The 12,288-nt window shown below is 40.8% G+C and overlaps 1 protein-coding gene across 3 annotated transcripts in view; it reads left to right on the top strand.

Moving 5' to 3' along the window:
- nalcn (sodium leak channel, non-selective) overlaps nucleotides 1-12,288 on the top strand; it is a gene marked incomplete at both ends in the record, with an annotated part of 61,116 nt that overhangs the window by 29,964 nt on the left and 18,864 nt on the right. For all 3 annotated transcript variants that reach the window (XM_083996476.1, XM_083996477.1, XM_083996478.1), the window contains 3 exons: nucleotides 2,140-2,331; nucleotides 3,924-4,061; nucleotides 4,559-4,633. In XM_083996476.1, coding sequence (XP_083852602.1) covers nucleotides 2,140-2,331; nucleotides 3,924-4,061; nucleotides 4,559-4,633 — 405 coding nt within the window. The remainder of the gene's footprint in view (nucleotides 1-2,139; nucleotides 2,332-3,923; nucleotides 4,062-4,558; nucleotides 4,634-12,288) is intronic.

Consider the following 12,288-nt stretch of genomic DNA (forward strand, 5'->3'; position numbering starts at 1 on the left):
TAGTTGTACTACACACATTCATATCAGTTTTTTTTTTATTTTTTTAGTGAAACTAAACTCCACATGAAAGTATTTCTCTCTCACTCTGTCTGCTGATGTTTTTCCATGTAGGTCGTAGTTTAAACTGGTGACATTTAGTCATAAGTGATTAACCTTAAGGCTCTGAGCTGGATTCAGAATTGTGTCCTATAGGCACAGGAGGAGCAGCTAGGCTAAGCAATCATAGATCGTCTTTTTATTTATTTATTTAGTTACAGTACATCCAACCAGTGCTAAAGGTTAGCCTGACCAAATGTGTTTCAGTCTGGACAAAATGTCACAGACTTTAGACCCCTACTTACAACCCTACAGCTTTGACACACACATTCACTTGGCAGAATGATTTTTAATCAGCCAATGGAACCCACCTTGACACTTCTGTCTCTGTGTGTTCAGAATTACAATGACTTGAGTAGCAGCACAATTTAACAGTTCAGTCAATTTATTCATTCAGGGAGCCAGCCAATTGTATAATTTTTGGACATTTCGGGTAGGGATGCCTGATCCAATTCTGGTTATTGGTATGTGGCCAATATGGGTTTAAAATGCTGGATTGGATATCTGTGACACTGACAATGTGTCACATTAATTCAATTTTGTTGAATTTTGTTATGTTAAGCGTCGCTTTTGTCTTGCACGAGGTGGGAGCCAGAAGTACACATATGCAGCATGGCTGGAAAGCCTTTCTCTGCTAGCAGACACAAAGTTTTGATTCAGCCATGAAACGACATCCTGTCATTTATGTGTTTTCTTCTGCAGATCTGGCCCTGAGCCTGAGCTATGGCTGGGACAACCTCTGGTGGAAGTTATTTGTTTTGCACAATCATATCAAAGTGAACATAGTCAAGTAGTAGTTTGTTTCACATCATCGGTTTCCCTTGATTTACATACAATTGTCATATGATGTATGTGAAATATACAGTGAGGTAGTATGTTTTTGCCGTAATAATTTCTTAATTTAATATACATGGTTGTATATAATTTTTTTTCAGAAACATTCTTCTTTTTATTCCTTTTATAAAGGTTAATTGTGGTTTAATTTTCACAGTGATATGTTTGGAAGAGGGTTAGTTTTGAGAAGATACGTTATCCATCAAGAATAAATCACATTGTAACAATCATTTCCTGAGAATAAGTAAAAAAAAAACATATTTATTCCAACTTCATGGGCAACTGTGTATGTGTTTAAGTCAGGCATGATAGTTAAAACAGTTAAAACAAAAAGGATCATTATCAGATCAGTCCTCGCCATGATATTGTAGTCATTGGTTGCCATGGTGGTATGTGACATTTGATAATGTTGTAAAACATTAGTATAATTATATAATCTATTTAGCTGTATTTATTTAATGGCCTCTATTTCGGTCCCTGATCTACCACTACTTTGCTGATCTTAGGCTGGAGACAAAAAGAAAAAAAAGCAATGAATGAGTTTTGCTGTTATGGTCTGGTGTCCTCTGTGAACTTCCTCTCTCATGCTTTGCTCTTATAGCCCCAGAGCTTGCATCTGTTATAAAATGGATAGTGGTCATCATGGTGTGTCAGGAGTAGAAGGTAGTGTCTTCCCGTCCCATCTGTCATCATGCTGTGAGAGTTATTACTGTATTTGTTTACCGTAGGTTCCCTTTTAGAGCAGCATCCCACGCTGGTCTCCCTTTTTTTTTTTTTTCTCCGCTGTGTATCAGGGGAATGAGCAGTAGCCATTCATTTGGCTTAGAGATGGATTCCAAAGAAAAACCTTTGGCCAGGGGCATCACAGTGCGAAGCTCGATCAATAGCCACTCTCTGGATCCCCGATCAAAGCCTGACCAAGATGCATTACCTTTTGGGGGTTGTTGTCACCACAAGCAATTTAGGGACTAAGCCTGTTGACAGAGCACAGTATCACTGCACCTTCACCACTGGGTGAAGATCAATGTTCTCCCTTTTAAAATCGATATGTAATCAATGTGCTCCTATATTTGCTTCCATATTTATTTTTAACTGTCTTTAGAACATCATCTCCTGCTTCCCTACTGTGGATTATCCTACTGTAGCAGAGGCCAAAAAATGCTCCCTGTTTAACAAAAGGTCACGCAACCGGTTTGCTTTCCCCCTCAGGTGCTACGTGTGGTACGTTTGATAAAGATTTCCCCGGCGCTGGAGGACTTTGTCTATAAGATATTTGGTCCAGGTAAAAAACTCGGCAGCCTGGTGGTGTTCACGGCCAGCCTTCTCATCGTCATGTCGGCCATCAGCCTGCAGATGTTCTGCTTTGTGGAGGAGTTGGACCGTTTCACCACATTCCCCAGGGTAAGAATATGCTCATACTCACCCTGTCTTCAAGAGAATAATCTGAATTTTTTTAACAGCTCAAGAAAAATGACTATTGAAAGTTTTTTTGGATATGATCGTAGCATTGACGTCTTTTCGAGGTTAGGTTACATATTTTTATGATATTTTTTTTTGCTCAAATGAGTCACAGCTTGAAAATAAATCCTCCTCAGTCATCCTGTATGACCAGGCACAGGAGTATCTTAACATTTTCTGTTTTTATCTGGATAGCTTTTCCTAAGCGTGATTCTGTTACAACGATCTCACCGTAATTACTCTGTTAATAGCTGGTGGGTTTTCCTGCTAGCTACCAGATATTATCATATTCTTCCTTACTCTGCTAAAATGCTGCAATTTGGACTACTTATACTCTCAATTTTATTCACTTTACAATTCTTACCCCCTTATGCAGTGTAGTTTATTTGAAAATAGATGAAGACAGCATCTTCAGGGAATCTCCTCTGCAAGAGCCAGCTAATTTTCAACAGTAGTGTTTTTCACCTCTGAGTAAACTGATCCAAACACACCGGGCGCGAAAAAATGCCAAGATGATTTGTTCTCGGGGAAACGTGAAATGCAATTCAAACCGCAAGATGGAGGTAGTATATAAAATACACCACATAAAAATTTGGAATTGCATATGAGCGGCTCCAGAGGGACCCAACAGACAAGCAAATGGGGGCCCTCCAGATGTTGATGATGGGTTGCATGATGGGTCGACAGATGTGTGGAACCTCCTTTGATTTCTAAGTGCTCACGAGCTTCTTTCTCTCTCATTAGCCACATCTCTCCCTCCTCGCTTTTTTTTTTCCTCCTCTTCCAACATTTTACTGATCCCAGGCACAGCGGGACATGAAGGGTTGCTCATAAACAGATGCCACTTGTATGCTGCGTTACCCTGCTTCTTCTCTCTCTCTCTCTCCATTTCCGTAATGCGTGCGCCTCACACACATGCACGCATGTATACACACAGACGCTCACACATCATAGTTAATGATGTTTGGCGGTCTCCCCTTTGGGTAGACCTGTTGCTTGGGTTTATCTTTATTTGCAGTGACTGGGACATGGTAGCAGGTGGGAGGGGCTGGGATGGAGGGACGGAGGGAGGGAAGGAGGGTGGGGGGTCGGGTGGGGGGGCTGTTGTCTAGAGGTGAGATTCTAAGGAGGAGGCGCAGGCGTGCCATTTGACTCCAGGGGCCACCGTGTCGCAGCTGGCTGTTCGCTACACCTTCATCTGACCTCTAGCAAGTAGATGAGATGGTCTGCAGAACAGAGGGAAGGGGAAAAAAACCCTCTCCTTTCTTCCTTGTTTATGATTAAAAAACCTCATGAACACAGACTAGAACGAGATGGTCAGGAGGGGATACGTGCATCTGTGCAGCTGTGTGATATTTGCTCTCTTGTGAAACAGCATGGTTCAAATATCAAATCTGTCTGTTTTCCACTGTGCAATTTCCCTCTCTGCCTCTGCCCTCTCTTTCCCTTCTCTCCACAGCTTCCATTTGTGCACTCCGTTGCCCTTTCTTGCCTTATGCCTCTCTAACTTTCTGATGTGCTTTCCTCCCCCGTAGGCATTCATGTCCATGTTCCAGATCTTAACCCAGGAGGGCTGGGTAGATGTCATGGACCAGACCCTGGTAGCTGTAGGTCACATGTGGGCTCCGGTGGTCGCCATTTACTTCATCCTCTACCATCTGTTCGCTACCCTGGTGAGGATCTTACTGTGCTGCTTCCACTATAGAAGGCAGATAAGTTGAAGTGGTAGTGGCTTTTAGTAGATTACACATTTGCTGCAGTATTCTATTCAAGCTCCTATAACATTATCTTGGTCAGTAAAAGCTGGTTGGAGAAAGCAAGTGGCACAAGCATACACAGATTGTTTTCTTAATGCATTCAACCCTTCAGTGTTCCATCAAGTGGTACATCTAATCACAGTTAATCAGACTTGCAGGCGTAAGAAGTGCTGACATTTCAGCATTTGGCCCTTTGATATGGGGGAGCCATCAGACAGAACAGACAGTCACTGGATGACTCACACCTCAACCCAGACAGACAGGATGTCTTCCAGGACAGAACAAGCAACAAATACAATTACTGAGCAGATGTTGTACTTTTGAAATAACTCTTATTTTATTATTGATTGCGATGGTAATCATGACATTGACATGCTGTATGTTCTCATGAGCTTCCTCTCCTTGCATTATAGATCCTGCTCAGTCTTTTTGTGGCTGTTATCCTGGACAATCTGGAGTTGGATGAAGACCTGAAAAAACTCAAACAGGTAAGACTATATGTGCAGAGAGTAAACTGACGCATAATCAGATTTATAACGACAATGGATAATCAGCTCATTTATTTGCATATACAGCATTAAATGGTATGAGAGTATCATGCTGTGTCAGAGTTAGTGGTTACCTTGTGCAGCAAGTTCACTTTTTACTGCAAGAGTTCAACTTCAGCCCAGATAGGGTAAGTGCTGACAAATCTGCAAACGTCTCGCCACCTCAAGCAAGTTCTCGAGCCTTGCTAACACCTATTAAAACTAGGTGTTGCTAATTTAAAGTGAAAGGGCCTAATTTTCACCTAAGAAAGTAACTTTGGTGGAAAGTTTTAGGAGAGATTTGAGTCACCCTTGGTCTCTCCCTCCTACACAACATTGTCAGACTGAACCACTGAAGCTTGTTGATCAAAGTGTTAACAATGCAGTCTGTTTTTTACATTTAGAGCCTTCAAGTTGCCCTGTGTTTTAACCATGAACTATGTATAACTGAGCCACACACAACCTTATAAGTGGATTTTTTCATTTCTTTTTTTTTTCAATGCAAGAACCACAAATAAATTAACCAATTTGAAGGCAGCAATAGTTTCAGTATGTTGCTGTGGACAGCGTCAGCCTTTTCATCACATACTATTCTCAACTTTTATTGGTTTCTTTTTTAATATCTAGCCATTTCCCAGATGGTTAGTTTGTGCAGTTCAAATAGCTGTCGGTAAGCAGCATGGATGGGCCATGTATAATTTCTCGCAAGTAGTCTTTCTCGTCTAAAATCTCTATTTAATTGCACAAATAAACAGTCAAAGTAGGAACAGTGAATATGCAAAGTATCAATACATTTGCTGTGTGAGGTGTGTGAGGTACTGATTCGTGTGCTTCCTGCAATTTCTGTCCGTTGTTTGCTGCTACATTTTGGAGTAGCAGGGTTGAATTATGTGGCCTCATGTGGGCAGGGCTTTGACTAATTTCTTCATTCTCACCTTGTTGGGGCTTTTCCCTAGAGGACTGTGTAAACGGGCAATTAACTTTAAAAAAAAAATCTGAACCCTGTTGTGTGAAAAAGCTGGCACTTAACACACACAAACACGCACACACAAGGCCTTGGCGCTAGTTGCTGCTCAATGGGTGAACTTTAATAGGCGGTTTTTGTCATCAAATGCAAATGAAGTGTAGCTGCAGACACACTTCTGCAGGAAAGCCACTTTCTGAATGGCTGCAGACAAGAGAATTGCATCCATACAATGCTTTTCCATAAATTAATTAATCAGCATGCTCCCAGAGACGCTGTACATTGTGTGGACACGTAGCTGGATGGCAAGTCTCAGCTTGCATGGACAGGTTATTCCCCACCCACAGCTGAGTGATTAGGCTCAGTGACTGTAAAATTGCCTATTTTACAGGTGCTTCAATCACGGGTACAGACTGGCTATAAATAGACCATAGATGCTGATCACCCTCCCACAAGAGAGGGCTTCTCTAAACATGGCACCAGCTCAATGACATGTCCAACCTTTCTATAAGAAATACACACGTGGTCTGTGAGAGATGAGAAACCAATTACTGTGTATGTGATGAAGCATCTTTGCCTGCTGTTTGATAAATGACTTCATTGAACTGGTAATGTTTGTGATTTGTCATTAATGTGACTTGTGTCCATGGCAAGCTCTTAAAAAAAGAGAAGAGGAAGAATAGGGGAGGGATGGTGGGAGGGAGGGAAAATGACCGTACAGAGAAAATAGGTCTGTATTACCTAATGTGTTTCTTTTCATCTCCAAAACTTTGTTGTTTCAGTGAGTGGGGTGCATATAGAGAGGATATCAATCAATATTTAGTGAGTGAGAGTTTGACACACAAAAACCACATGTGTATTCTCCTCCCTGGGACATTTTTTAATCGTTTCTACTTCACAGTTGGCTGAGCACACTGTGTTCAAATTATTTGGAAATAATGGAACAACAAATTGAAGCAGAATAAACTGCTCAGAGTGAGTTAATGCAAATTGTTAAAGTAGGGGATGTAGAGTTTGTGTATGTGTGCGTTTGGTTGGAAAGCAGAAGGATGCTGCACACATATTGATAATACAGGAAACGTGTACTGTTGCATTGTTGGTGGCATTTATTACATTGTAGTTTTAGCTACAGTAATGTATCGAAGTGAGTGAGCAAATCAAAGCTGAAGTTACTGCTATGCTCAGCCTCGATTTCATGGCTACTGTGGAGCAAATTATGTTTTTGAAGTTGTTGGTGACAGTATAGATCCCGCTCTAATATCCCATCCCCCATCGTGCTCCACGTGTGTCAGAAAATTAGTTTATAAAACCAGGCAAACATGTCAGCTCCCCATTGTATCTCGCTTCCACCCATGAAAGACTTAAGGCGCACAGGACGTGTGTGGTTGCAGGTGCGCCTGCAGCGTCTTTATGTGTGTTGTTCGGTGTGTACGTGTCACGTTGAAATGAAAATTCACGTGTGCAGTCAAGCTTTGAGCGATAAGGCCCACCTGCACTGCACAATTATGCATGATGATTGTGAACAATTCTTCAAATTGTTTTCTATATATAATGTATTTTGGTGGGTGAATGCCAATGTCATGTTCTGTGCCACGTCCGTGAGATTCTTATTGCAGAGTATTTTCTGACTTAAACATAAAAAATATGTATATAAATATATAGAAATACATCACAAAACACAATTTATAATCACAAGTTTACAACATATAATTAATTCATTTTGACTGTGACATACAGTATAATGTCCCTATATCAAGAGTCATTGCCATATACTGTATGTCATGTCTAACTATGTATTTTGAATGTTATGTTGTAAATGTATATGAAATAGCCATGGTAAAATTTGTGTATGTATAAATTCTGAAATAATATATGATGAATTTTCATATGGTATAAAATGATGTTTATAAATGAAAGTAACCTATAGGTTTTAAACAACATCTCATTCTAGCAACATGGTCTCAGACCCTTGAACCGTATCAACATATATTGACAGACTTTGTCAAGCATAAACATATATATTTTCATGTGCTAGACTTGTTTCACTGTCTAAAAGGTTTAATAAACAGTTGTTACATCTTTTTTGTATGCACATACATGTATATTTCAGATTCAGAGTTGTATTTGCATATGAGACTCCTAGAAGCTTCCTCTCACATTAACAATGTTGTTTAGTCAGCAAAAAGTTTGACTGACCCCTGTGGGGATTCATTTTACTTTTAAGCATAAAAGGTCAGCGTCATTACATGCAATGAAATACAAGCCTTAGAGGCCGCTGGCGTGCACAGAATCTAATTATGACTTAGGACTGGGAATAGAACTAATGTGGTTAATAAGAGCAACAACATAAACATGCAACTCCAACAGGCCCTGTAAGACCATACATCAACAGCTTTTACCTTGAGTTTCATATTGATGAAATTAGTGGCAATATTTCTCAAACCCCCCCCCCCATTTACTGTGATCTGCACTGTTATTGCCTATGTGCTCAGTGGAGCATTAATGAAGCAGATGAGTGCGGATGGCAAGTTACCAGGCAACACTTTTTGATCGTCACAGTGTCGTCAGTGGGGAGGGTTTACATTTCCACCTGTCACTGCATGAGTGTAAGCTACTTTTTGCCAATGCCATAGCCAGATGTGTGTGTTTGTGTGGGCGGGAGAACTAGTGTGTCTGTCCATGCTGTTGATTTGATGATGCAATCATCAATAAGGCATGTGGCTAAAAAAGAAAACATCTGTCATCGTTTGCATAGTGACTGCAGCCCAGCCTTTCAGGGGAATGAGTTGCATCTGTCAACCTCGACAGGACATTTGTCTCGATTTGGTTCTTTCAGTCTTTTTAAGGCTTGGAACTCTGAAGAAGCACAGAGCCTTGTGGGTAGTCACACTACGATCAAGTAGATAAGTGTAAGCTTGCTGTGCTTTGATATCAGGTTGCTTTAATGTTGTGTAATATGATATGATAAAGGTAATAACGAAATAGTTGCTGAATATTTGCATTCAGCCTGAGAACAGGAAAGTTAATATTAATAATAACAGGAAACTGGACGGGGCTGCAGCTAATGAACAACTGATTTATTATTCCACCTGATGAGCCAGGAGAACATAAGTGTCAGGAATTTCTTAAGCACACACACACACAAACACATGTGCGCATGCGCCGGTGTATGCTCCACTCATCAGTGTTGATTAGGATAATGCATTTATTGCGTGAAATTAGGTTTGCTCGAAATCTTTTAATGAAATGAAGCCAGGCACAGGAGAAAGGTAGACAGCAGAGGAAAACAGAAGTGAAGGGAGGAAGTTGAAACCCACCACACCACCCTCCCTCCTCGACACATGTACACACAAACATACACACACACATACTAAGATACACACATAAGTATTGAGAAAATAATAATTATTATTGTATACATACACAAACATCTAAGCGTCTTAGTTTAGTTTCAGGAGGAAAGGGATCATTGAAGGTTATTAGGACTTCATGGTTGAGAGGCTTGGATTTGTTTGCAGGTGACATAATATCAGGATTATGAGATCTTTGTAAGAGCAACACGGAACACCAAATCCTGTAATGTGTTTTGGCCACTTGCAAAATGTTGTTTTTATAATTTTGTTCCTTGCCATGGGGGTAATGGTTCCACTTTTACTGGTTTGGTGTGTTTATTTATTGCCAAAAAAACCAAACAGAAAAACCGTACTGAATCAATCTGTACCAGAGGGATCAACGAGGAAAGAATTCATTATAATTTGGTGCAAATCCAGTTAAAGGAGCAGAATCGGGAATATTTTTTCATCGCTCTCATGAAAAGTCCCACATTTTTCCTTTTTTGGACAGTTCTTCTAAAAATTATGCTTTGAAATTGAGTTTAAAAATTCTACATATTTATGGTGTTGACATCCATGAGCTACAATACAACATACGATTCAGTGTCATTGTTTTTGAGAATTTAGGGGCACTTTAATATGTACAGGATATGTTTATGGGCTTAGTTGATTACGTAACTGTTGAATGGCCAGCAAAATTTGACAGCAACATTTGAAAAGAACATTAATAGAATAATGTAATAATTCTGAAGAGGGTGATATTTTTTTTTCTCTAAGTGAAAACGCAGGGGATTACAATGTAATCTTAGTTGACAACAATCATGAATCCACAGACACACCCTTTTCCATCAGAGGAGAATGCCAAAAAGTGGCCCAATAGCTGTGTGTGATTTGAAATACAAGTTTGTCTATTGGATGCTGTCGCTGCCCATTATTGCTATGCCTTCATCTGTGCTGTCACAGGTCGGTGGGCTTTGTGATGGGAGAGACTGATGACCCATCTCCATCCAACAAATCACTCCTGCCCACGGAGCAGTGTCTGCAGGACCAGGGGGAGGTGCAGGGGAAGGGGAAAATGTTTATCCTGTGCCAGTAGATATCAACTAAATAGAAGAAGGTGTTTACCCCTAAGGGCAGGGATGATGATGATGATGATAATGTGTGTTTGTGTGTGTATTCGTGTTTGTACGGGTATGCATTGTCAGCTGTGATGAATCTGTGTGTGAGTGAGTACACACAGATTTCTGCATTTTTTTCCTGTGTGTTTGCGTTTAAAGTTGAAACGTCTGGCAATCAAACAGGTCCTCAGGCCAGGTGGATGAGTCATGAGGAACACATTTGGGAAATTGTTAAATAGGAGCAAAGTGAAAAGGTAGAAAGAGAGTGAGAAAGGCTAAAAGCTAACTCTCCTTCATCTACTGTCATAATACATGCAGACACAGACATTTGAGTCGTCTGCACATTGAGCCTTGAGACTTCTCACTCAGTCTTTGACGTTTTCTCTGTCCCTCTTTCAAAGTGTGCCAGATTCCAAGCAGGAAGCTGTGTGAGTTTTGAGTTTCTAGGGGACGTACAGTACAGTACTGTGTACGCTCTTGTGTGCACAATTATGTTTTCCACTCCACACATGCAACCTCCTGTCATATACTATAAACAGGCAATAACTTTGTGATGGCTGTGTTATAGGAAAGGTTGCAACCAGATCTAAATCCATTCATGTATGTGCACAGTAGGGCTGGGCAATATGACATTGAATCAATATTACAATTATTTATACATTTTACCTGGATTATGATTAATGAATAATGTCTTTATATTCAGTAGTGTGATCGTGTTCCAGGTGATTAAATAAATTCATGATGTTACCCTCGGGTCATCATTCATCATCACTGTCTTTTTGTTGTGCCTGATTAGAGCCAATAAGACGGGGAGGCAGGTGTTTGCGTCATTGTTTCCAGAAGTCTCTGTCTGTTCAGATGGAAAATACTAAATTGGGTCCAGCAGTGTTTCCAAAAACTTTCCATGCTGGGAGCTCAAAGATGCTAGGTGTAAACACAATGTTTGCACTACAGTAGCTTCATCCATATCAGCAGTTTTGCTTTTAGTGAACATGGTCTAATGTTAGGTGGAGGGGGACAAGGTATTTTTAAGGGGGTAATTTATGAATGCAACTGAACTTAACTACATGAGCAAAATTAAACCAGTGGGAGGGTCTAAATTACTGATTTGTTGCTGCTGAACAATCCATGCCCTGTCTATGTATCTTCTAAATCTAGTGTATAGGTCTGTAGGGCCATCATGTGGTATAAATAGAAGATGATGGATGACTGTTCTCTCAATATGTGAACAGTTTAACAGATAGTTGTGAGGGAGGGTCTGCCACCATATGTGCAACCTTAAAGAAACACAGGCTGAGGGTGTGATGTGGCACAGAGGTAATCAGATTCCTGCCCCCAGTGTGTCAGGCTTGTCAAAGCCGGGCGTGGAGAGACGCGTGGCAGTGACAGTGTGTGGTCGTCAGTTGAGTTGTGTCTATCTCCTTGTTCCACATTTGTCAGCCGAACGGAGTACGATGGGGCGTAGACTGCGAGAGATAAAACAGGAGAAGGAGGGGGCGGGTGAGGGAGATGGAGTGAGTGATAGAGGTGGAGGAAGAGATAAACATGTGGGAGGGGAGGAAGTGGAAGGAGAACGGGAGGAGAGGGATGTTTACTTTGGGCATAAATGAGGTTTAAGATGAGTGGTTACTGTTTCACGGTTGTGACAGGAACATACAGTGTCACCGTGGCAACAGAGACACGATAAGGGCTCTTCTCTCCAAATAACACCTGACTTTTCCCTCAATATTGATATGAGTGCACATATGGGGCGGTGTGTTTGTGCGTGTGCATTTTGTCAACTGTGTGCTCTGTACTGCAGCCACCTCATACCAGAGAATTTAGTTTGATCAAATGCGTTAAGGAGTGATTGTATTATGGCTTCCCACCAAGGATTTCATTATTTATGAATTAAACTAAAAGCCTGTCCTCCATTTATGTGATTTAATGGACCAAGGACTTTGGGGGATTTAGTGAAAGAGAAGAAAGGCAAGGGAGCAGAAGAGAAAAGAGCATACCCCTTGGAGAATCCCAATACAATGTGTTCTTATCTTTTGAATGTCACCTTCAGTTTTCTATTGGAAGACACTCCAGGCACTGTGCCCCTACCATGTTCTAAAACTAGCACGAGACACACTAAACACTAAAATTACACAGGCACCGACACGCCCAAACACAGAAATAACGTCACCTGTGTGTCAAATTGACTCGTTACTGTACATT

This window comes from Trachurus trachurus (assembly GCF_905171665.1).
Source record: "Trachurus trachurus genome assembly, chromosome: 21".
NCBI classification, from domain to species: Eukaryota; Metazoa; Chordata; class Actinopteri; order Carangiformes; family Carangidae; genus Trachurus; species Trachurus trachurus.